Raw genomic sequence first — 27,210 nt, 5'->3', positions numbered from 1 at the left:
TCAACATCGCCGCCGCGGACAAGAGGTGCGTCTGTCTCTCTTTACTGATGGGGTTATTGCAGCAGAACATCCCGAATCTTCTCCAGAGATGAAGTGTGTGACTGAAGTCATCATGGCTCATGTTAGTAAAGTGTTATTGTCTGAATCTCAGAGGTGCGTTTCTGGAGGGAGAGAGGACTATTCCTGACTGACCGACTGGATTTCGTTCGCAATCAGCTCAACCTGCTCATCCAGGACATCAAGAAAACAAATCCGAGGCCATCACAGAGGAGGTGAAACACAAGGTAAAAAAACATCGCAACATCTTCTGAGCTCCCGAACTGCATTATTCCCAGTCCCCTTCTCCTCTTTAAGCCTCTCTCTGAGAAGACCTGTATATCCCAGAATCCACAGCAGATTTAATGTGATGTTTGGTGAATGGATGTCTTCGTGTGTTTCAGAGTGTCGGACGCCATGGCAGAAGAGATCTGTCGTCTGTCTGTGCTCATAGACGAGTTTCATGCAGATTTCTACCCGTCACCAGACATGCTCAGGATATATAAATCTGTGAGTGACACAATAAACCCAATACTGTATTCTACTGTTTTTGTGAAATCGCTCTCCTTGATTATATATATTGATTATTATATAATTAGCAAAGTACATAAAATAATATATGTATTTATATTACATTTTACATAGAATATTTTAATATTTAATATAGGTATTATATTTAAAATTTAAATATATGTGGAACATTTTATATATACAGTATTAAAATGTAATATGTGTGTGTATTTATAAGTAGTATTTTTCTTTATAAAAATATTATGTATTTAAAAATGTATACACATACATATTAAAAAAAAAATACTATATAATTTTATAATAAGTTTTAAAATGTGTGTATATAAGTAGCGTTTTATTTCTTTTTTTCACTGTATTATTAATATATATATTTTACAATTTTATTATATTATGTATGTTTAAAAAATACATGTATACACAACATATTTTAAAAAAATAAATATATTTTGTAATTTGAATATGTGTGTGTATATATGTAGTATTTTATTTCTATTAATTTTCATTTATATAAATATTGACATATAAAATGATGTATTTAAATGCATATACTATATTATTAATATTTTTTTTAATATATTCAAATGCAATATATAGTTTCATATTCAAAATATATATCAGAAATAAAGTAATATTAGTTTATTATAAAAAAAAATATTAAAATCTAGTATGTGTGTGTGGGTATAAAAGTTTATAATTGTTTGCTTTATAAGAGAATATCGGTTGTGTTCTGCAGGATCTTCTGAGTCACATCGAGAAGGGCATGGGCAGAACCTGGCTTCCGCTGTTCGGATGCAGTAAACGCCTCGGTTCAGTCGTCCCAGCAGGACATGATGGGTACGTGAGAGCACCGTGACCTGTGTTTGATATTGAAACACCAGTAGGTGTGTTTAGTAATCTACCTCTCTGTTGTGTTTCCAGAGTGTCTGAAGCCTCTGCTGCCCTCTGCTGTACAGAGCCAGCTGCACATGCTCATTCCCAGCAGGAAGTTTGAGCTCAGCTACGACCTCAACTGTGCCACCCTGTGCTCAGACTTCCAGGAGAACATCGAGTTCCAGTTCTCTTTAGGCTGGACCGCGCTCGTCTCCACGGTTCCTGGGTCCCGTCAACGCCAAACGAGCCTTGATGCTGGTGGATCAGACCCTACCGGTACATTAGAAACCACTGTGTCTCCACTGGGATACATGGAGATGCATTGGATACATTGACACTAAATGGAGTTTTATTGTGTTTGTTGTTGTTTTTTACTCAGCTGACGGCACCCAGCACCCCTTCGGCTCCAGCGGTGGTCCAGTCTCAGATCCCCAGAGCTCAAGGTCAGAATCAGGCATCTCTGGCACAGGAAGAACTCATGATGTCTATGGTCAACAATCTGGCCTCGGTCACCTCTCGCACGTCTATGAGTGTGATCATCGTCGGAGGAGTGGTGAGAATTATCAGGTTTTTATCATCCCCTTTATCTTCTCTAATAACTGGGACCCTGGAACACAAACCCAGGCAGAGGTGTCAATATGTTTTTATTGAGATTAATGCATCATCTGAAAGCTGAATAAAATCATCTCTCCGTTGATGTCTGGTTTGTTAGAAGAAATATTTGAAAATCAGGAATCTGAGGGAGCCAAAAAAATCTAAATACTGAGAAATCATCTTTAAAGATGTCTAAATTAATTCTTAGCAATGCATGTTACTAATCAAAAATTACATTTTGATATATTTACGGTAAGAAATTTACAAAATATCTTCATGAAACTTGATCTTTACTTAATATCCTAATGATTTTTGGCATAAAAGAGAAATTGATCATTTGGACCAATAGCCTACAATGTATTTTAGGCTGTTGTTTCAAATATACCCCAGAGACTCTATTTCCTGTTCCTGTCTAATTGGGTCATTCTTGGCCAGAATAAGCTGCAATGTGTTTGATTCATAAATTTGGAAATATTTGTTGTGAAATCATGTGAGTGACTATTCCTTGTGTGAAGGTGCGGTCACTTCAGATAAATTCAGTAGAAAAAATATCCATTGTCTGTTAGAAATAGCGTAATAATATATGAAGTAACTTTCAAACCAAGCAGCTGGGTGAAAGAAAGAAAGAAATGCCAAAAAAGCCAAAATATTAAATGCCATTGATGAATATTTACTAATTTATCTACTATTTTGTTGATGGGAGGGGCTCAAAATTACAATTTTCACTTGATATTTGGAGCCAAATTATAGGAGGTCAAAATGACTTTTGAAAGATAAATGCATCGTTATAGATTTGTCGGTTTATTAGTACAATCTGTTGACTTTAGCAATCCTTGTTGCATTATATTCCACCGGTGAATCCCATTAAAAAATGTGAAAACACACTTTTCCCATTTTATTTCCGCAGGTTAGCATGCCTGTAACTCAGTTGAACCGATATAGGGCTTTAAAAATTAAGATTTCAAAAGAAAAGTGTTAAAACCAATGTCTAAAAGGCAATGCAATCCATGGGCGGAAAAAATGCCAAAAGTGCTTTTTCCCATTTTTGAACGGTCACCTCCGGCATTTTAATGCAACAAGCATTGCTAAAGTTAACAGATTTTACTAAAAAGACCTACCAAACTCTGTGTGGATATAAAATAACAATGCTGCCATATTTCTAAAGTTATTTTCCACCTCCTCTAATTTGGAACCAAATCTCATTTTGACCTCCTCGACAAAAGAGTGGATTACTCAGTAATATCCATCAATGGCATTTAATATTTGGTCTTTCTTCATAAAGATATGAACAATTTTTCACAATTGTAGCAAGGGAAGTTTCTGAAATGTGGATGATTTGAGACAGAATGACCTAGCTGTGAATTTGCATCGCAAAACCTCAATTTATAATCCCAAAAACTCCCTGAATGATGGTAAATGTGACCTTGACTTCCCATGGGTTGGAAATGAATGCTTTGTCATTGAAGTTCCTCTCTGTTAGGTGTGGCGAACTGTTGGCTGGCGTCTGATCGCTCTCTCCATGAGTCTGTACGGCTTGCTGTACCTGTATGAAAAACTCACCTGGACCACCAAGGCCAAGGGAAAGAGCCCTGAAGAAACAGTTTGTGGATTACGCCACCGAAAAACTTCAAATGATCATCAGTTTCACCAGCTCAAACTGTAGCCACCAAGTGCAGCAGTGAGTGTTTTTACACCAGAGTCCATTTGACATCAGAGTTTGGTCCGTAAGGAAGCTGTTCTCCAAATTTGGATGTGGAAACATTAGTTTTGAGTGAATTTTGAGATGTGTACTGCATAAGAGGACAGCTACTGATGACGTTCAAGAGCTGTTCTTTTCCTACATGTCGTTCCTGTATTTTAAAGTGCTCTTGTGTGGTCTGATACAGGGAAATCGCCAGCACATTCGCCCGACTCTGTCAGCAAGTCGACATCACCCAGAAGGAACTGGAGAATGACATCCAACGGCTCACCGACAAGATCCAGAAGCTGGAAACCGTACAGAAGCGATCCAAAGTGCTCAGGTTAGTGTCTGAGCCGTCATTGATTGCCAGTTGAGTTTTTAGTTGCACCGTAGGTTTTCCACATCTCCAATGTTGATCATGTTGTATTAATAGCCGTATTTCCTTTCCTAGACATAAAGCCACAGCTTTGGAAAAGCAGTTGGAGGATTTCAGCTCCCAGTATATTCATCCTCAGCCTTGATTCTGCATTCACACGGAAACACTCGGCTTCTTTCAGAAAGTGATGTGATTCGGGAAAACTGTACGCCATTTTTTTTTGGAAATTCTCCACTTACCAGATGTTGCGAGGAATGCACATTTGTATTCTTGAATAAAGCGTGTTCCAGTGCTGTATTTTGGTTAAGGTTTTTCTGAAGAGAGATTCAGTTTCACTGGAACTGAAGTTGGAAACATTCGAATGATGCGAAACAAAGAAAAAAAAATTGGATTTAGTTTTGCTTTTCAGGTTCTGCATAATGGAGTAAAACTTAATTTCATACCTTTTTCACAAAGCATTTTTCTTCAGAAACAGAAATCATATTTCTCTAGATTTGCCTTTTGATCACAAACCCCGTTTCTATGTTTCTTGGTATTAGTTTCAATGAATCAAACCCAAAATTCTCTTTATGAATTTTCCGTTATTTTTAAACTTATGTAAGTGTGATTTTCCAATGTAAATTCCTGTAAAAATGTAATTCCTCCAGTGCAATAAAAATATAATTAAATATTATTTATCCTCCTGTTATGTGTGAATTTCAATGTGTGGGGTCGAATTGATAAATATATCAATGAATTATGCAAATTGATAATATAGTTTATTTTTATTTAATTACACTTTACCTGCATGATATTTTAAATACATTTTTGTTTTTTATATATTTTATTTAATTGTATTTATGTGTGAAAACAAACAAACATTGTCAACAGTTTATGAGATTTATTTCTTCAAATAACACACAACATCCAAAAACTTTTTTTTTTTTTTTAGTCTTTTGGGGGAAATGTAAAAATGCTAAGTTTTGAGTGAGGAGTAGGGTTAGGGAAATGAAAATACAGTAAAATAATTTCTAAAGGTAAGTCACCATATAATATGGAAACCCAACAATAATTTTTAAATAGATGCTTGTAAAGTATTTGAAAATGTGTGTACAGTGTGTGTAAACATTATTGTATGAAATAGTAGATAATGATTTATTAAACTGACAAGAAAATGGCCTTCATATGCAGTACATTAATAGTAAAATGTAAATTAAATGTAATTTAATTAAATGTAAATTAAAATGTAAATGTAAATTCAAAATGTAATTATTATATCTCCAAGTCAAAGTTGCTTTGGGATCAGTTTGACCACGGACATTACAGGAGGGTTAAATTGTTTTATTGCCCTGTTAAACTCTACATTTCTGATGTTTTAGATAATAGAGTATTAATCCAGTAAAGAAATTCTACAGATTATTGACAGAGAAGCCACACACTGCTCAGCTTTCTAAGACTTTCACAGTTTTGAAGACCAGTCACGTCGTGCTTAGGTTTATCCCCTAATAAATGTTTTATCAAAGTAATATTATTTACGCATAAACCTTGTCAGTTGACGTTCGCGCGCTTTTTTTATTCAAGTTCGCGCGCCGGGATTCTGACAGGAAGTGGCGCGAGTTTCTGAGGTAAGTTCTCGCGACAGTAATACAATTGATCTTCGTCAGATTTTAAAATTAACACATAATGACAAAATAATATTTAGCTGCAGGTCATTTACAAGTGAGACGATAGAAAAACAGAACAAAGAGCGTCGGATAAGTGCCGCTGTGGACGGAAGTGCGTGCTTTTCGCTTCTCTCGTCGATAAAGTTTACTATTAAGTGAAAACGCCTATGAAAAACCAATTTCAACAACTAATGAAATGTTTTGTTTTCAATTGAAAACGGCATGTAAGTGTAATTTTCCCTTAATATCTAGCCCAGACATCCATATTAAAATATAACTGTACATAAAAAAAATAAAATAAAAGATAAAACAACACAATTAGGTATGGTTAAAAGTATTTTATTGGTTACAATATCCGTGTATGGCAGCATTAACACCATGTTACTTTACAAATACCAACAAAAAAAAGTTGAGAAACAAAATATTATTAAAAATGATTATTTGAAAATATGGCACTGTGAAAATACACAAGGCAAAACACTCCTGGTTTTATTGGCTCAAAAGAAACAAAGAAAAAAATGGATTATGAAACTTACAAATCAAGCCAGAAGTATATTCTGAATACTTAAAACATTGGGGTTCTAACATGCACTGTAATACCAAAATGTCCTTTCATTTCTGAGTTTGGGTGGTTCGGAAACACATTTGGCAAAGTCATCCATGGTATTCATTAAAGCTCTGAAACATCACCATTTCAGCCCAAAACTGCAGATTTCAGCTGATCCAGAACCAACCACTAAAATCTTCAATATGATCATCATAAAACCACAAAAGAATCACCGATCTTGCAACCTCTACAGTACCAACAATAGAAATCTGACTTCAATCGAACCAATACTCATAAAACCAGCAAAACTCCTGTCTGAATTGAATTCAAAGCGACTCCTAAATAAAACATTATTACCAAAGACATCCCTTTTCGCAATCAATCATCATAAAAACCAAGCAGTAAAACAAACTAAAAATCAATTCCTTTATGGAGCAGTGAAAGGGTTTTTATTTATGCTACAAAACATACTGTAAAAGATTCGCGTTTTAATAACTGAAGCTGCTTTCTGATTCCCTTTAATATAAAAAGGCGAAGTAAAAGAAAGATTTGAAATGCTTTTCACAGTTAATTGAGGTGTTAACAAATATCACGGTTTCATAATCAGGCTTATTAAACTGGTTACTGACACACGCATCAATCTGGCAACCGCAACAAACACAGGCATACTGTCAGAACCGATGGCACATAAATATGGCGAAAGTGAGTAAACAGCTTCATCGCTCTAATCTACGATTTGTGAAGCCAAATATAGTGACTTGGTGAGCAGTTGAACCATCCTGACCAGGTAGTGTTCTTCATTTCCACCTGTTTGCACACATTTACAAGATGAAGCCGCCAAAAAAACTGGTTTCAGCATTCAAATTACGCTTAATGAACACCAAAAAACAAATAGTAATTGGCTATATACACTGTTTTCAATACGTTCCATTTATATACTAGGACTAGTTCTGTTTTGATCACTAGTATTTAAGGCTCAAGTTCAAGGGCAGATCGATTATGAATTTCATTATCAATCAAAAGCAAGACACCTAAAAGAATCAAGATGCTTCGAATTAAACATTCAATCATTGCCTTCTTTCCAAACACTCTCAAGCACCAATAAATGATGACTGATTTAGTGGCGTGTAAAAAACAACACACAAAAAAAGAAAACATCCGGAGGTCATCTGCATTAAAACACAAGGTGTTTCATGCTTTTGTTTTCCAATGCACCTCCTCCGTAAATTCACGATTTTGTTTTTTTTTTTAATACAGACTGTTCGCAACTTTCCATTTTAGTTTAGCGTTGTTTTCTATGTACAACAAACAAACGACAAAATACAAAAAGTGAAAGATTAATAAAAATGTCATGGGCCAATGATCAACTAGAAAAATATATACATGAACACTATGTATGTATATACTATATGGTATATACATACACATAATGCTGTACATATATACCATATCTATATTCATATACATGTATATTTACATATTACACAATGACACTTTAATAATCTCTTCCTATCATTCCTGTGGTTTGCGGTGACGATTGGCTTCTTCACGGGATTGAACTACATACTGAAAATCATGTGTAATAACTGGAATACAGAGGGACTGCTGTGGAAGGACGCAGAAATGGGACGAAACAGGAGCCGGAGATTTTAATACCCTTCTCAGTTCCAGATCCGAAGGAAACTGTCCCATGATCCCGTGGCCACAGCCATCCCATCATCAGGTACTCCTAAACAGCTCACCCTGTTGTCATGACCGGCCAAGACACCTGGAGAAAGAGAGAGAGAGATACAAAAATGTATTGTTTATTATGTACAAAAATTTCCTAAAAAAAGAAATAAATAAAAGAAATACAAAAACACACAAAACATTTTTTTTATAAAAGATATGTAGGCAAATGAAAGTAAACTAATGAAACAAATCTAAAAAATGTATATATAAATTATAAATTATATAAAACAAAATAATCAAATAAAAATACAATTTTAATCAAATAAGAAATAAAAAATTACAAGTATGCAAGCAAATGTGAAGAATTCAAAACAAGTAAAAATAAAAATACAGTAAACAATAAAAATGACATTAGCACAAAAAACTAAAGATTAAAAACAAATCTAAAATCAAATAAAATATAAAAATAAAAATGATAAAAAATAAATAAATAAAAACATGCAAGCAAACGTGATTAATAAAACAATAATTAAAAATACCTTACAAAATTATTAAAAAAATGAAAAAAAATAACATAATAACATTTTAAATTAAACAAATACAAATTAATAAAATTCTAAAGAAAACTAAACAATGAAATATAAATAAAATGTGCAAATAAATAGATAAAATAAATTAAAAAGTAATAAGATAATAAAATTAAAAATACAATACTTAAAAAAATGAAACAATATAAAATAAAATCACAATAAATAAATAACAAAAATTAATAAAGCTACCAAAATAAAGAATAAAAAATTTATTATAAAGAAAATGCGAAAACTACCCCCCCCCCCCCCCCCCCATAGACATCATTAGTTTCATCAGGTGCACGCTCCTGGCTCTAACTTAACTTCAGGTCTGTGTTTATCAGTCTGCTATAGCACCGTCTACAAACGCAGTTAAAGTTAAGCTGATGATCAGACTGAAGCTGGGCTTTCCTATACATTCATTTATTTGTGGCTCTCACAATATCAAAACTGACAGATTTTCCAAAAGGCTTCGCTGAATAAACATGAGCACGCACTACACATTTAAAAATCAAAACTCGGTTTCTACCGTTTTAAAGCACCTCCTGCTGACAGAGAATGAATTTGCATTTTCAGTAAGTCAGATTTTTGCAGCAAACATATTTTGCTTGTTATCAAAAATAATCTCCTCTAGCTGTTGTTATTGATTCTGTTTGGAAGTCTAGCGGAAGTTAAGTTAGTCACAAAAGTGTGCATGCGCATGTAAAGCACACTGAAGGGCAGTGAGAAGTGTTTTGTTGTTACCTGCACGTTCTCCTTTTAAAGTGTCCCAGACGTTGCAGTTGAAGTCGTCGTATCCGGCCAGCAGGAGGCGTCCGCTCTTGGAGAAGGCCACGGAGGTGATGCCACAGATGATGTTGTCGTGAGAATACATCATGAGCTCCTGATCCGCGCGCAGGTCAAACAGCCTGCAGGTGGCGTCGTCTGAACCCGTCGTGAAGGCATTCCCGTTCGGAAAGAACTGCGAGGGTAAACAACCGAACTCAGTACATGTAGAGGAGCTTCTACACCAGCAGATTCAAACCGAGAGCAAGCATGATTTTAAACATCTTACGCAGACGGCGTTTATATCGGAGACGTGGCCGGTGAAGGACTGCCTGCACATCCCGTCTCTGATGTCCCACAGTTTAGCAGAAGCATCGCAGGCTCCTGACACGAACGTCTTTAGATCAGGACTGACCGACAGACTCATGACATCACCCGAGTGTCCTGTGAAACTGGTGGTCTGCTGGCCCGTCTCAATGTCCCACAATGCACTGCAACAAGAGAGACACAGGAGCTGAACACAGATTCCATTTAGTTTCAATCAAAACCAAACGCTTTTAATTCAGAGACAACCTGAGATAACAACTGTGATGCATTTAATAAAACACTAATAAATAATTCCTGTAGCTCAAACACTAGGGTCATGGGTTCAACTCCCCGGGAATACATGAGCTAATTAAATATATCATTTAAAGCTACTAACAGGTTGCTAGCATGATCATCATCTTATTAGTATGATGTTAGCATTTTTCTAGCATGTTTAAAGTTGCTGGCATGTTTCGAACATGATTAATAGCCAGTTTAACTAGCATGTTGTTATCATGAATCTATCACGATTAGCAAGTTACTAGCATTTTGATTACATGAGTAGCAAGTTAATAACATGTTGCTAGCATGTTCTAGTTTTTTAGCATGCAACTAGCATGATGCTAACATGTTTGTAGCATGTTTAACAAAGTTGCTAGAATGTTTCTAGTTAGCATTATGTTAGCATTTTTATCAAGTTGTTAGCATGATTAGCAAGTAACTAACATGTTGTTAACAAGATTCTAACATGATAAGCATGATGCTAGCATGCTTCTAGCATGATTAACAATAAATAAATAAAATGGAAAACAAATAATAAAATATACAATTAAACCAATAATAATAAATATTAAAAATATATATATATAAAAAAACATTAATGCAAGATGCTTTGGATAAAAAAAAGAAAATATACACTAAAAACTATAAATCTAAAAGAATAAAATAAAAATAATTAAAAAAAAAATAATGCATGATGCTTTGAATACAATGTACAAAAACTTGAATTTGAAAAATATGCACGTGCCAAATAAAGTAAACACTGCATACACCATTTGTTTCTTGACATACTAATACTAGACAATAATTAGTTTCATTATTATTATTATTATTACTGTATGTGACATTAACTCACCATGTGGTGTCACCAGAGCTGGTGATGATCTGATTGTCATCCAGAAAACGACAGCAAGACAGATAGCCTGCAGTATCATTCAGAAAAAATTAATTATGTCATTGATTAACGATGTATTGTATGAAATGGCACACAGAAAGAACAGTTTTAGAGCAGGGTTTCCCAAACTAAGGTTAGCTAAGGTAATAATATTAAGTTGAAATCATGAAAATGTTATTTAAATACATAATTATATTTACAGATAATGTAATTATATTATTATAATTACCAGGAAAAAAGTTTGGAATGATTAAAAATCTAAATGTTTTTTTAAAGAGGTCTCTTCTGCTCATCAGGGCTGCATTTATTTGATAAAAAAAAATACAGTAAAAATAGCAATATTTTGAAATATTATTAAAAGTTAAAATAAGTATTTTCTATTTAAATATATTTTATAATGTAATTTGTTCCTGTGATCCAAAGCTGAATTTTCATAAATAATTTTTCACAATTTTGCCTGGTAGTGGATATATTATTATATTATTATAAAATGTCAATAATATTATTTTTTCATTTATTTGTATTGTATTTTAGTTGTTTACCTGAATAAACCATCAAGTGTGTTGTTATATTGTTAAAAGATTAATTAAAAATCTCTGAATATTTCAGGTCAAAGTGTTTCGGCTGATCCCTGCTTTAGCTAAAATGATGGAGGAGATGAATCGAGTGCCTCCACCTGTGTGTCCAGCCAGCTCTCGGTTGACCCGGACGTTGCCCTCGCGTGTCTTCAGGCTGTAGGTGGAGCAGATGTTGTCCAGGCCTCCGCAGGCCACGTAGTTCCCCGACGGGGCGTAGGCACAGGTCATGACCCAGGACGAGCGCAGGGGAATAGCGTGCATCTGCCGGACAGAGTTAAAAACATACAACATCCTTCAGTAATCTGACGACTGATAGCAAGACTGGGCAACACTAAAAAGAAGGGGTAACCAGCAAGAGTCATCAGGTTTGGAGAAATCTAGCACTGCATCAGTTGCTCTGCAGTGAATGGGTGCCGTCAGAATGAGAGTCCAAACAGCTCTAAAAACATCTTAATGCTGGATGCGTTTCATCTTCTGTCTTCTCCAGATGTTCACTGATGGACTCTGGTGCTGTGGATAACTGTTTGGACTCTCATTCTGACGGCACCCATTCACTGCAGAGCATCCATTGATGAGACACTGATGCAGTGCTACATTTCTCCAAACCTGATGAAGAAACACACTCCTCCTGATCTCCGATGATCTGAAGGGGAGCACATTCAGATGAACTATTCTCTTTTTATCCGAATCAACCCATTAAAATGATCTTTGTCTGTATTTTAGGTTGATTTTGTACACGGCTCTAGTATGTCATTACCTTGTTGGTCGTATAACCATCCCATATGATCAGTTTGCCATCTTGGGAGGCACTGACAAGTAACCTGAAACAAAACAAAGAAGGCAAAGAAATGATCAAATCCACACAGCAGCGTATGCATTTTTCAATCAACGAAATGTAATTAATACGGGACACAGATGGGATTTGAGAAGGGCCTTATTACAGCTCCACGGAAATGAAACAGCAGGGTCCCAAGCGGTGGTTCGTGTAATATTAATCACACAGCTGAACGGAGACCAGCCCAGAGTGTTTGGTATCTAACAGCAATGGTGATCGAACACACACCTGGAGTCGCTGCCCCAGTGCATGGCGTAGATTTTGGCCAGATGACCTCTGAGCGTGCGCCTCGTTCTCATCTGTATCCGTCCCACTGAGTCCAGGCTCGCGGTCATCTGCCATAACATCACACGACATCATCAGCTTCTATTAGAGAGCATCATCTTCTACAGCATTTCACTCACTTACTAAATATTTACTCACAATTCTGTCAAAATGCAGGGGCAAATATGTTATATTATATATATAGCTATAAATAAAAATGTGGAGACCACTTGAAAATTCTCAGTTTCTCTGGTTTTGCCAGTTATGGGAGAAAAATGTTAATATTTGTTTTATTCTGTAAAGGTCTGATGACTTTTCCAAATTTTAAATTAACTAGTTATTACATGTTTTCCTCTATAAAAATGATAATTGGTCAAAATAGGAAATGTTTTCATTTTTTGTGATTAATGAAATCTGGGTTTTTACCAAATATTGATTTCTTAACTGTTCTGAAGTTATAACATTGGAATTATTTTGTCTACAAATTGATATAAACACGTCTGAAACATGGCATCTTTATTTGTTATTTTGACAAATTGTCATTTCATGCAAAAAAAAAAATGCTCTAAATTACAACATTTTATTTAAATATTTAGATAATGTCATCAGTACCTTACAGAAAAAAAAAAAAAAAACATTTTTTTTCAAATCCAGAGCAACTGAGAATTTTAAAGTGGTCTCTTATTTTTCCCCCACAGCTGTATAAATGTAATTATCAGCTTTAATGCACTTATCCAAGTAACAAAATCAAATGTCACAAGTAACTTTCTAAATGTGTCGTTTTAACTTGCAGTCTGTAAAAGAGCGGATAAATGTTCTCCAATTAGTGTTAACTAAACTGGGCTGAGAATTGAACAAAGGTTTGTAATCTGGCTCAGAGGAAGACAGGAATCATGTCTTTGTGCCACTTTTCTGCTGATTAATAGATTATACAAGACTCCTTCACCTTACAAATGATTGTTAAAAGCAAAAATGCAACAAAGTGCAATCGTATTCAATATAAAAGTGTCAGCACAAAATCCAACAAAAATGATGCAGGATGATGTCATCATTAATGATTTATGTTTCGTACCTGCGAAAGTGTGGAGTCACTGCAGGCTTTTCTAGCATCCTAAAAAACAACAACAACAACAACAGATGTAATTCATGTCAAACCTCGCCAATCTAAATAAACCGCACAAGAAGTGTACGGCTCACACAGACGTCCTCTCAATTAATGTTTCCTTCTGTTACACGGCGGTCCAAACACTTACCCGGATCTGGTTGCGAAGCTGTTCTGCTTCCTGTCTCAACTGCTCCAACTCACTCATAGTTCCTGTTTGACCGGCACCTGAGACGAGAACGTGCTGGACCTGCAATCACGCATCATACAGTGACACCTGTCAATCAAACATTGCACTAGGAATGCATGCGATCATGAAATCCCTCCAAATGCAGCAGCTTCCTTTGACCAGTAACTTAATTGCATGCACAGACTGATCTGAGAGCAGTGGGAAATGATGCCGAGCTCAAAGGGTCTTCAAACACCGAATGCTGCCAAATGCCACCCATATGTCCACTGACCTTTCTTTGATACCTCACGAATGTGTTAATAGAGAACTACAATCTAACAGAAGGCAAGCTCTAACAGCGTCTGAGAGTTAACAGTAACCAGGGTCTAGTATCCCGATGGTTTTAGTTACTAGTCCGGCGTCTCATATACTAACAGTGTCTTTTGATCGACCCCAAACTGGAGTTAGATAGTTAGCCATTTATAATTATGAACCAATAATCTATAAACCAAACATTTTACTTTGGGTCCATCAGGTTTGAAACAAGTCAAAATGAAGCATCTTCAATGGAAATGTCAAATAAAAATGTGCCGTGAATACAGTAAGCAAGTTAATCAGAATAATCTTTTACAGTATTTCAATGCACATTTACAGAATATTTATTAGCGCTTTCAAACGATTAAAGCACATCCAAAATAAGTTTGTTTACAAAAATATATGTATGTGTGTGTACTGTCTATTTATTATGCATATATATATATATATAGAAAGAAGTCTCTCCTGCTCACCAAGGCTGCATTAATATGATCAAAAATAATTTAAAAGGAAATTCTGAAATATTATTACCATTTAAATTAACAGTTTCCTATCTGAAAATATTATAGAAATGGAATTTATTTCTGTGATCAAAGCTGATTTTTCAGTGTCACATAATCCTAAAAAAAAAAAAAAATAATAATAATAATAATGCATTACCACATGGTCATGCTATTTTTTTCCTACAAATTTTCTATAAAATTAACTAAATCATGAAATATAATGTTATCATGCTATAAAATTACTCCTACCATGATGTAAATTACTGGTCATAAACTTTAATACACCTTATGTCTCAGTTTTGGTCTTTATGTAATTCTGAGTAATTACAGACTGAAAACACTTCCTGAAAGTGTTACTCGTGTAAGTCTAGCATCAGTAATATAAGCTCCTTTTGGACGTCAGTGCAATGAAATAATCTAGCAATGTACATTTCAGAATATTCTGTTTTAGGCCAAGGTTTCCCAAAGCAGCTTTATTTTGAAAAGTTGATGGAAAGCTAACAATTAAGTAAAAGTACAAAAATGTAAAATAATTGTAAAAACAAAATCACAAAAAAAAAAGAAAAAAAGATTAGATATTTTATTTGTTTACCCGCATCCAAATAAACCCTGAACACGTGGGTGTTTTGTTAAATTATTGAAATATTAACTTTAAATTTCAGGGAAGATGTCAATTAATATTTTAGGTTTAAAAAAAAAAACTCTAATGTATTATACCAATCTATTTTAGTGTCTGTTGAATGTGTAGCTCTAATGGACTTTTGTAAAATAAAGAAATAAATACAAACATCAGCTCTGAAAACATTCACATAAACAGCCAATTTTTAAGACAAGTCAGAGAAATTCAGCTTAAGTGTCTGAGATACTTGAATAAGAACCTGTGTGCTTTTATTTCGATTTTTATTTATTTATATATAGATATATATAACTGAAAAGCAATACCAGGAAGCATTATTGCCTCTTATTTCCCAGCTGGGAAGAGGAACTCAACATTATTACACACAATCACAAAATCTAACATGAATATATTATTCAGAGCTGGATAAAATATACTACAGCATCATCTACTGATGAACACATTAATATTAATCTGAATTATCACTCAGTAGGTTATTAAACCATCTATTTCAATGTCTTTGGAAGGCCTTTATCTTTCAAACACTGTTAAAATTAATCTAATGCAGGCATTTTTGTCATCTGAACTTCTTTAATCTAATACATTTAGCAACTAATATATTTAAGTTTTTCATTTTAATGATTAAAATTTTAATGCTAGTTAAAAAAAAAATGTTAGCCTAAATACACTAAGTCACTTTGGATGAAAGCGTCTGCTAAATGCGTAAATGCAAATGCAATTTTAAAATCAATATTTAATAAGTGTCACATCTGCATGTTCTCGGTTCTCCGATGTTGGTTAACGGTCACGTGACATGTATGTAAACAAATACAAATATTTGATCTTTTAGGAAGTAATTCGTGTTATTGTAAAATGTTTTATGATTTAATTCATTATTAGCTTTTTATTAAACTCACAAACCTTCCTTTACGAACCGGTGTTTGTTAAACATTGATGTTTAATTCACTTTATCTCCTTAATTTCAACAAATTTAATATTTATATTTTTTACTTTTTGTATTTATATATCAATATGGTACTAGATTATGATATTTAAATCAATGTGATAAATGAGTAAAGTCAAAAGTAATATGCTTATATTACTTGAAATGTGTAATGTAATGGATTATGTTACATACTACAGTTTTTTTTCATGTAATATGGAATCAGTAACAGATTATGATTAGTAAATAATAGACTAAACTCAACTGAGATTATCTAATGAATACTGAGATCGGTTTAGAAATATTACCTGCTAAACCCTGAAAAATAAGTTCATAAAAATCACAGTTTTCAACAATATATTATACTATTACGAGATCATAAGACTGTATCAGAGTTATCAAAATAATTAAACAACTTTAGGTGAATTAAAACAGACTCTGAGATTGTATCAAGGTAAAGTGAAAGTAAAACTATCAGCTTCTGCTCAAACAATCTCAGCTACACCAAATAAATACTTTTAATAATGAAATTCAGTCAAGATTATATGCATAGAAATATAATTCCATTCACATTAATGAAGACTTCGATTCAAAAACAGCAGTTCGTGTTTACTGTGTAGTAGCTTGAGATTGTGTGTAGATCAAATACACAATGACAACCTTTGATTAATCAGCCAAAAATGAAGTTAACTAGCTAGCTAACGTTAACTAACCCATTTAGATGATTAACGTTAACCCGCGAATACAGACGTTAACTCTTGTGTTTATCGGGCCTTCTCCCGCCTCCGCGCTTTTAACCATAACTAGCCGATTTTAATTGAACTAATTAGCTACTAAATCGAGATCCAATCCATAATGGACCACAAAAACGAGTTCAGATGTGTAAATAAATAACAGTTTACGAGTTTCTGACGAGCAGGAAATAGACGAGAAAAGAGAAACGCGGTGGACGGTTGTTTTCGCCCCTCACCTGATCGGGTTTGGTTTGGGCAAATTCCGCTTTCTTTCAGATCCCTGGCATGTTGAGAAGAGCACGGAGGAATTTCAAAGCGTCACAGTTAATTGGAAGTCAATTTTAAACACATTTAAAGGGCCACGCAGCCCTCACTCGAGCTGAGAAGCAGTTTTCGCGAGCAATCTCGTCACCACACCCGTAAGGGAACCGGGAACATGGCAACAGGCGAGACGAAGGGGGGACGACAACCACCGCGTGTCTACAAACAGCTAAAACCACTGTTTAAAAGCACAGATGTGACTTATATTAATATTTTAAACTTGAAATATAAATATATCATCAAACTGAGTGTTTGTGTGTGTGTATAGAGTCAGAACGTGTGTTGTTTGCACAGTCGGATTCCCCTACAGAGGAATGGTACAGTCCGTCCGCCGTCTGAACAAAGCGCCTGTAACAGGAAACATATCCGCTGCGTGTTTGCGCCTCGCAGGGAAACTTGCGTTGTTTTGTCGTAGTTAAAGTTACATTTCAACCTTTAAATGGTCGGAAACATTCAAAGCTTGGTATAATTTAAAACTCTAATGTTATTGAGATTGTTCTGCGACTTTATTGACATGCATTTACTGTACTTTGATGTGCATTACAGACAAATGGAAAGATCAAAAATGTATCGTAATAATTTGTATTATATTTATAGATATACAGTAGGTCTGCACGAAAAAAATGCGATAAAAAAAACAGCTGTTCATTGTTTGTTGGGATGCCAGATTTCGACAAAGTTGTGATCTAATATTGGTTCCAGGTGAAGATTAAATTTCAGTCATCACCGTTTAGTTGCAATGTTGTTTTTATTATTCATGTTTGGTCACATTATCAATAAATTTGTATTATTTTATATGCATTTGCAGTTTTATTTGTATTCATTATTTAATGTACATAGTGTGTTTGTTCAAATAAATTAATTTAATAAGTTAGGTAAGTATTAAATGTAAATTTGCTATTTCATTTGTGTATTTATTGTGGCTATATCACTTATATTTATTTGATTGTTGCATGTTTGGATAAATTAATAAATTAATTAAATATATTGAATATTAATATATATATATATTATTAGTTTGTGTGTTTTATTCTGATATTATATCCAGGATAATTGATTGATTGTTACATGTTTGGTCAAACAAACAAACAAATAAATAAAATAGATAGATAGAATATTAAAACTATATATATTTTATATTTATATATGTTTTTATTCTGACATTATTTCCGGAATAATTGATTGATTGTTGCATGTTTGGTCAAATTAATTAATTATATATATATATATATATATTATATAAATTTGCAATGTTTTTTTGGATTTTATTCTGATATTATTTCATAAATTGATTGATTGTTGGATGTTTGGTAAAATAAATAAATGAAATATATTAAAAACCTTTAAAATGTTTTATATGAATTTACAACGTTTTTGTGTTTTTAATCTGATATAAATTCTTGATGGATTAATTGTTGCATGTTTAGTCAAATAAATTATATTCTAAATTAAATTGCGGACATTATTTTTTTGTTTGGTCAAATAAATAAAATATATTCAGTAACTTGTAGATATTTTCTGTCTGTTCTGTAAGCGGTCAGCAGGTGGCGCTGCTCCTCTGATCCCACAGTTTGGTGGAGTTTGAGTTTCTGCAGGTGTTTTTTCTTCACTTCGGCTTTTATTCTGGAGAATGTCAGAAAGCAGCGGCTGCTGACGGTGTGTGTGTGTGTGTGTGTGTGTGTGTGATGGAGCAGCAGGAGCTGGCTCTGCTCCGTGGATCAGGAGCAGAACACGAGGAGCAGAAGGACTCAGGAGAGCAGTGTGTGGAGCTAAAGCTGAGTGGTGGATCTCCGTGGGGCTTCACTCTCAGAGGAGGCCTGGAGCATCACGAGCCGCTGCTCATCACCAAGGTAAGAGTGCATTCATGCATTCATCACACACTGATGATGATAATCCTGCCTGCTTTTATGCTCCAGCAGCGGGTTTCAATAGTTTAGATGCCAAGGGCCCCCAAATATATAACTAATTCAAGAAACCCCAATCCTGACATTTAAAAAAAGACCCGATTAATACTGTAAAATAAAATGAGTACTATAAATATGTATCAAATATTGATTGACAAAAAATTAAAAATAATAATATATATATATATTAAGTTGTTTAGTGCTGTACTGTAAATGTATATATTTATTTCCATTTTTAGTGTTTATGTGCTGTATTTTTATCATGCAATTTCATATTTTCTAACTTGTTAATTAATTAATACATTTTAATATGGTTAATGATTCGTTAATGGTAATTAATGTATTTGTCAAATCATTTTATTCTTTAAATATAATTATATTTTTATTAGTTTTAATCCTTTTATTATTATTATTATTGTCATTAGTTTTACTTACGTTTTATGATTCCTTCATTTTAATCAAATTATTTATGTATTTATTTTAAAAAATGATATTCATTTAAATAAGATTTTATATAATTTTCAACTATTTTAGTCTTTATATATATATATATATATATATATATATATATATATATATATATATATATATATATATATATAATTATTTTATTTTTATTATATATAGGCTCTGTGGATTAAGCTGCATGAAAATAAACAAACTGTATCTGATTAAAATTCCCAAAATGTTTCTCTGTAACTTCCTGTAACATTCTTTCACCATTTCTTCAATGTGAAAAATAACAGCACTGTTGCACAAGGAAGTCCAAACCCTCACGATCTTCTTCGCCGTGTTTCTGAATCCAGAGGAAATGATTCCACACTGATCTGAAATCAGCTGCTGTGGATGAATGGCATGGGAATCGATCTCTAATCTAATGTTGCGAGCTGCTGAATATTTAACGGCTGAGTTTGGGTTTCAGTGAAGGGAACACAGCTGATGGCATCTGATCTGCTCTCAGGCTCGCTCTGAGCGTTTGTCCCTGCTGCTGTTTTCACCAGGGTCCTGTAGCACTGTCCTCGTCCTGTCGGTTCATCTTTTATCCATCTCTGAACTAGAAGAAGTGAGATGACTTCTGTCTAAACATGACTGAAACAGGACCCTATGAAAACCATTAGATCATTTTATAAATTCTATTTTAATATTTTTGGATTATAGGTTATAATTGCTTAATTAAATCTAATAAAAATTATATAAATTATAATATAAAAATATACCAAAAAGCGTTTCTAAATTGAATTCTTAAATCATTTTTACAAATTAAATAATGCAAAAATAATTAATAAACATGATGGTTTTATTATTTTGTTCATGTAACAGACATTAACCATAAAAACAATCAATTTTTTTTTGTCATAAATCCTGTTTTAATATTTTTGTATTAGATTAAAGTGCTTTAATTAAATGCAATAAAAAATAGTAAATAATAATAAAATAAAAGTGTAATAATAAAAAAAAAAAAAATCTAATAAATGTAATTCTTAAAACAATTTAACAATTTAGTAATTTAATAAATTGTTGTTAAACTCAGGATGTCTTTATTATTTTGTTATTATTTAACATTTCTAAAACAAGACCCTATCAAATCCTTTTTATTGTCTTTTAACTTTTATTTTAATATTTGTTTTGGATTAGGTTTAAATGGTTTAGGATAAATGAAATGTAATAAAACTCATTATTATTATTAATAATAATAATAATAATAATAATAATAATAATAATAATAATACAATTATTAATAATTCAAATGTGTTATATAAATATTTGATATTTTTATAATAATGTATTTATTTATACAGTATAATATATTTATATATATAGGGCTATTATTCATATAAAATTTATTTAGACAAAAGCATGACTAATAGAGTTATTTATATTTTTAATATATTAATATTATTATAAAATTAAATCTTATTTTTTTTATTATACATTTTAATTATAATTGTAATAAATATTAATTATGCATTTTAGTATTAGATTAAAGTGCTTTAATTAAATGCAATAAAAATAGTAAATAATAATAAAATAAAAGTGTAATAATAATAACAAAAAAAAAAATCTAATAAATTTAATTCTTAAAACAATTTAACAATTTAGTAATTTAATAAATTGTTGTTAAACTCAGGATGTCTTTATTATTTTGTTATTATTTAACATCTCTAAAACAGGACCCTATCAAATCCTTTTTATTGTCTTTTAACTTTTATTTTAATATTTGTTTTGGATTAGGTTTAAATGGTTTAGGATAAATGAAATGTAATAAAACTCATTATTATTATTATTATTAATAATAATAATAATAATAATAATAATAATAAAATTATTAATAATTCAAATGTGTTATATAAATATTTGATATTTTTATAATAATGTATTTATTTATACAGTATAATATATTTATATATATAGGGCTATTATTCATATAACATTTATTTAGACAAAAGCATGACTAATAGAGTTATTTATATTTTTAATATATTAATATTATTATAAAATTAAATCTTATTTTTTTTATTATACATTTTAATTATAATTGTAATAAATATTAATTATGCATTTTAGTATGGTTATTTTATAGTTGTACTTTAAATACAATTCTTATTATTAATTGTATTAAATATTAGATAATTTTACTGTGCAATATTATTATTAGTACTAATAATATTTACAATATTTATTATTTTTATTAAATAACAATAACTATTATTATTTATCATTATATACTCAGCAAAAGTATTATCAAAAAGGAAATATTTATTATTTATTTAATTTAATTTAATAATAATGACAACTATTATTATTATTATTATTTATAACAATTTAATAACTTATTAAAATGATAAAAAGTAAAATGGTTGTGACTTGAGAGTTTGTCGTGTGGTTTAGGATGAATTTAAGAAATAAATGATGTTGAGTGTGTATCGTTCCTGAGCAGATCTGCGATCGACAGATAAACAAACCACATCCCTCACAACATGGAAACTGTAATGAAATCGTCCATATTTAACCCTAAACGTGTCAGACTTGAGCAGGAAAAGAGCTGCTTCGTCACCGCTGGGTTTAATCCAGGGTCTGTTATCAGACTTTAACAGCTGTTTTACTGTCTGCCAGTGCAGTAAAGCTGATGTAGATGTGATGTGTGTTTTAAACTCGGTGTGTGTGTGTGTGTGTTTAGGTGGAGGACGGGAGTCGAGCAGCGCTCGCTCGGCTTCAGATCGGTGATGAGATCGTCCGCATTAACTCAGTTCTTCTCAGCGGTTACAGACTGGAGGCCATTTGTCTGGTGAAAAGCTCACATAAGACACTCTCTCTGGGAATAAAATGGTAGGATTCACTGTTGACGCCATGTAAAATCAAAACTGTACTTGATTTTCAGTCGATGTCCCTTCCAGCCACCTGTCTTACAGAGACACTATATAAAAATCCTATTTTAATATGGAAACATGTGTGTCACATTATGAAAATAAATGGGTTAAGATGCAACGCAACACCCTGGAAACCTCCCAAAACATCCTAAACAACACCCAGGCCACTTTAGTTTTTCTTAAGTACATATTTTATAAGAGAATGTTTATATTTTCACATCTACTGATTCATATTTGTCACATATAGACGGTTGTGTTTCATTTGAATGTTTGGTTCCAGTTTAAGCACAGTGTCAGTAAATGCAGCACAGAACCAATTTTAAAGAGATGAACATGTGCTGTTAATTTACTCAGTCTAAGGTCATGATGTATATTACTTTTTTCTTTTATATTTACTTTCAGCTGAAACCGCGCTCCTTGGTGATTCATAAAATAAAACAGTTTCTTGCACAGCCTGATCTTTTCGCTTCATAAGACCTCGGTCTATCAGGTGATTGATGTTGTTTCTAATGTCATTGAGCAGCTTAATTTGGTCAGTTTCAGTCATGCATATCTCACACAAACACATCAGATGGTGGTCAGTGTTACATTTTCTTTGACAGGACAAACACAGGTCACAGGGCCATCTAGTGGTGCTGGTCAAATCTGAGTGTTGCCCAAATGCATTGAAACCAGTGAAACCTGAGAAATTTAGTGAACACTTTAAAATATCTGACAGTCGTGGCATCAGATCACATGTCTTTATCTGTGCATAAATAGTTTTCTCAAATTTATTTTAGTATAATTTAGAGACTATTTTAGATTTTATTAATATTTTATAAAAAATTATTTTACATTTTAATTTTATTTAAAGTTTTGGTAATTTTGCCGTGTTTTTGACATTTTTTTATATTATTTATTATTCAATATTTTTATTTTAATATTTAAAATAAATATTGATTTACTTTTTGTTAATTAAATTAAATTAAATTAAATTTTGTACTAATTCATATTTTATTTTATTAGTTTTAGATTTATTTTAGTGCATCAGATTAATTTCTGTTCCTTTTTTAATATGTCTGTATAGTTTTTATTAATTTTAATTCAAGTTAACCTAAATAAAACTAAATATTTTTTTGAAATAAAATGATTTTTATATATACTATTTGATTTCAGTTAATCAACACATTTTTATTTTATTTATGTATTTATTTTTACTAAACTATAATAACTCTTTTTTTCACAAACAACTTTTTTTGTGTTCGTGAAAGCTATTTGTGCATCATGTTGTGCATCTTTCTTTACAATGAATGACATTTGTTTTGATATATTGCATCTTAAACAATGACATTTTAATTTTAATGTGACTTAAGTGTCCAAAATCTTTTTTAATGCTACTGCAGTGTACATAGATATTGAAAGTTTGCAGTAAAAAGCATAAGTAAATAACATATTTCCTTTAGTTTTTGAACTAAAGACTGAAATGTCTGACACATGTGCATCTGGTTTTATAGCACCAATCATTGGATGTTTTTCTGGACATTGTTTTTCTGGCTATGTGTCTGTGAGTGTATCCTGCGCTGTGATTGGCTGCTGGCTGTGAGCTCATTGTCTTGGGCTCATAGTAATCAAACAAACGATCTCTGATCAGTGTGCAGCATGTTCCACTATGGAGACACAAACACTGATCCACTAGATTCACATCAACAGGTATCTGCTCTTTATCATTTTACACACCTTTACTTGTACTTTACATGCGTATATTTGACTGCAGTTCACCTTTGTTCATTTACATTAATAATACCCAGATACTTCCAGTTGATTTATTTATTAAAGTCACATAAAATCATAATAAATCGTATAATAATATAATGCGGTGATTACCAGTTTTATTTTAGTATCATTGAAAAACTGTTAAAATAATGTTTTGATTAAGGATTTGTGTCTGTTTTATCACTTTCATTTTAATTAAAGTTGTAGTTTAATATATATGACAATAAAGCTGAAAATAATATATCATTATGACATATGTGAGGTCATGAGTTGTGCTTTTTTCAGTTACTTATAAACATCTAAATGGCTAAAGTCAAATCTCACTGTAATTAACACAAACTGGGCTATTTAACTGTTATTGTTTTGCAGTTATCAACTTTCTTTAACATGTTTTGTAAAAAAAAAAAAAAATCCCTTTTCAAGCTTATTAGTTTTTAGCTTCAAATCATACTTTATTTGATGGTTTTATTTGAGTCACAACTAATTAAAACATTAATTTTACGAAGGTGTAATCATTGTTCTGCCATAATTATTTTTATAGGAATATATTTATTAGCTGAAATATAATAAGATAATAAATACACTATAAATAAAAACAAAACACAATTGAATTCATGGTAAAAATGGCAGGTGCTTTGGTGTAGAAAACATTTTCACTCATAAATAGTTAGTAAATTTCAAAAAAAAAAAAAAAATGCATGTAAAACATTGAAGCCTGAGAAATAAAAATACCAAAACTGTAAAAAATACTTTGTTAATAAAAATAATATTTTTTTTACATTGTAGCAGGATTTTAAGTTTAACCGTTTACGCTTATATTTACAGTAAAAACATGTTTTTGCTTAACAGAAGTAATATTAATATATTTTTCCCCCCGTAATGTTAAACTGAAAACCACCATAAAACCACACGATAAATCAAAGTTCATCTGTAACTGAGGATAATACGTATAAACAAATTATACATACAAAACATAATCATGGGAACACACAAGACACTGAAATAATGCAATAAACCTTCATTTAACAACATTCGAGTTTACATAAAAACAGAACACACTTAACTAATAAGAAAAAACTAAGATCAAATACAATTATTTCAAAGAAAAACCATCAAATGATAGAAATTCTGTAAGTTTACGATGACTTATTTCTCACTTCCAAACACTGTGCATTTACATTTGTCTGTATTTTACAAAGTCACAATATAACGCTCCATTAGACTAGATATAGTTTGTCACTGTACTGTTAAACACTTACTGTAGTATGCATTGATTTACAGCGTATGCATTGAAATGTGTGTGTGTGTATTGTGTGTGTGAGGCGTAATCCTGCCGCTGATTATCACTGCGTTTCTATTGTTGTGTGTCTTTAGTCCAGGATCATCAGCCAGCTCTTCATTAACTCTCTGATTCACCAGCCGAGCTGTTTTCATTGTGTTCGACAAATCACTGTTTTACTTTTAATACTTTATCTGATTGTTAAGGCACCTCTTTTGCATTTTTATTTAATTTTACATTTTTAATCTATTTAATATGATTTAATTTACCTTTTTATATAGCATGTTTAACCAATTTGAGCGAAGAGTTGAAAAGTAATGCTAATAAAGTCTAAAGAAGTTTTCTTAAGCATTAATTTTAATTGAAAGAAAATATAGATTTTTTTCTCTTTAATAATTCAAACAACAATTATTTGTTATTTTGTACCACTTATTATTTATTACAATTGATCTATTTACATTTTAATTAATCTGTAAGTAGATATACTCTCTTTATTAATTGTTATTATTTATGCTTTTTATTTATTATTGTTTATCTATTTTAAATTTATATGTGTGCTCAAGTTGATTTACATATTTATTTACCATGATATATTATACATTATTACACATATTTATTATTTTATTTAATTATTTATTAATTAATATTTTTTACTATTACTATTCATCTATGTGAAATGTTTTTTTATACTTAAGTAGATTTACATTCTATTTATTATTTTATTTTTTAGTTATTAATTAACTTTTATGAATATTTATCTATTTTAAATTTGTATTTATTCTAGTATTTATTCTAGTATTCTAGTAGATTTTCACTTATTTTAATTATTAATTGTTAATATTTATTTTTTATTTATATTGTTAATTTATTTTATGACAATTAATATATTTTAAATGTTTATGTATACTATATTAAGTAGATTTACATTTATTATTTGATTTATTTATTAATTCATATTTATTGATTAATTTATTTTTATTTATTTATTAATTGTCTATAATTGTGTTTTCATTTTTTATTAAATACTATTTATGTTTTAAATGTTTGATTGTCTATATTTCAGTTTATGTGTCTTCAGCTCTACTATCACATGCCCATGATATGTGACAGACTTCAGCCAATCAGATCAGCCGATTTCGGAGCGTGTTACTATAATTCTCCTCGCTCCTCCTCGTCTCAGACGTCTGTAATCTCTTGAGGAAATCTTCTGTTGACTGAGACGTGCTGTCAGTCACATACTCGCTGTTTGTGTAGTTTTCAGGTGCTTGGGTTGCATCATTCTCAGTGTTTTGAGCGTATATGTGGGTTAAAGGCCAAACATTTAACCTGAAAGATTGCTAGAGAGTCGTTTGCGTTCACACATCAGAGGAATGTGAGTTGCTGGAGAAATATGCAGCCAAGGAAAGTCAGTGCAGTCAAGGATGTTAAATAAATGACTTTAAACCAGGTTTACTGTGAAGAAACTGGGTAAGTTTACCAGATGTTTTGTTCTTCATCTGTAGTGTTTGTTGTCATGCATGTTTCTAGTTTGCTCTACATAAACAACACTCATATGATGTGAAAGTGAGTTAAAGTTAAAATGCATTAATGTTTTTCTGCAAGATCATCTGTGTTTGAGAGATAATATTTTAGCTTGATTTTAGTCAAATAGTATAAAGAGCCAGTTATTTTTAGGATTATTCTTTCTGGCCAAGAGTTTTCTGTTGTCTCAAAGATTTTTTTTCTCGTTAAACTAAATTAAAATAAGAAATATTTTTTAAATAT

General features: G+C 31.7%; 2 protein-coding genes and 1 pseudogene across 7 annotated transcripts in view; 2 read left to right on the top strand and 1 right to left on the bottom strand.

Annotated features, from left to right (window-relative positions):
• Positions 1-4,772, top strand: part of LOC113055645 (mitofusin-1-like) — a 4,941-nt pseudogene extending 169 nt beyond the window's left edge.
• Positions 4,773-6,054: 1,282 nt separating this feature from the next.
• LOC113055404 (guanine nucleotide-binding protein subunit beta-4-like) lies at positions 6,055-17,244 on the bottom strand. Of its 2 annotated transcripts, none has more exons than XM_026221702.1 (10): positions 17,059-17,244; positions 13,694-13,792; positions 13,513-13,551; positions 12,405-12,511; positions 12,099-12,162; positions 11,440-11,602; positions 10,725-10,791; positions 9,573-9,774; positions 9,263-9,479; positions 6,055-8,046 (listed from the first exon to the last, which is right to left on the bottom strand). In XM_026221702.1, the coding sequence occupies exons 2-10, from the start codon at positions 13,748-13,750 to the stop codon at positions 7,940-7,942; spliced, it is 1,023 nt and encodes a 340-aa protein (XP_026077487.1). In that variant the 5' UTR covers positions 13,751-13,792; positions 17,059-17,244; the 3' UTR covers positions 6,055-7,939. The 2 variants fall into 2 exon arrangements, with proteins under 2 accessions (XP_026077487.1, XP_026077488.1); XM_026221703.1 differs by having other exon boundaries at positions 13,694-13,819; positions 17,059-17,235.
• A 150-nt stretch (positions 17,245-17,394) lies between these two features.
• LOC113055403 (protein Shroom2-like) overlaps positions 17,395-27,210 on the top strand; it is a 20,422-nt gene continuing 10,606 nt past the window's right edge. Inside the window, exons 1-3 of one of the 5 annotated variants that reach the window (XM_026221697.1) lie at positions 17,395-17,845; positions 18,678-18,993; positions 22,226-22,374. In XM_026221697.1, coding sequence (XP_026077482.1) covers positions 18,829-18,993; positions 22,226-22,374 — 314 coding nt within the window. In that variant the 5' untranslated portion in view covers positions 17,395-17,845; positions 18,678-18,828. Of the gene's footprint in view, positions 17,846-18,677; positions 18,994-22,225; positions 22,375-23,803; positions 24,105-26,528; positions 26,914-27,210 lie in introns of those variants that run through there. The other 4 variants (XM_026221699.1, XM_026221701.1, XM_026221698.1 and 1 more) reach the window with 4 other exon arrangements.

Source organism: Carassius auratus, chromosome 36, assembly GCF_003368295.1.
Source record: "Carassius auratus strain Wakin chromosome 36, ASM336829v1, whole genome shotgun sequence".
Lineage (NCBI taxonomy): Eukaryota > Metazoa > Chordata > Actinopteri > Cypriniformes > Cyprinidae > Carassius > Carassius auratus.
Note: the sequence above shows the minus strand (reverse complement) of the source record. Positions and strands in the feature narration are given on the sequence as shown.

Bases quoted from the DNA above. Each gene is read 5' to 3' on its own strand.
- LOC113055404 (XM_026221702.1), bottom strand. From the start codon at position 13,750: ATGAGTGAGTTGGAGCAGTTGAGACAGGAAGCAGAACAGCTTCGCAAC. The intron at 12,512-13,512 runs GTACGAAACATA...ATGTTATGGCAG, and splicing joins GTGACTCCACACTTTCGCAG to ATGACCGCGAGCCTGGACTC. The intron at 12,163-12,404 runs GTGTGTGTTCGA...GTTTTGTTTCAG, and splicing joins CACTGGGGCAGCGACTCCAG to GTTACTTGTCAGTGCCTCCC.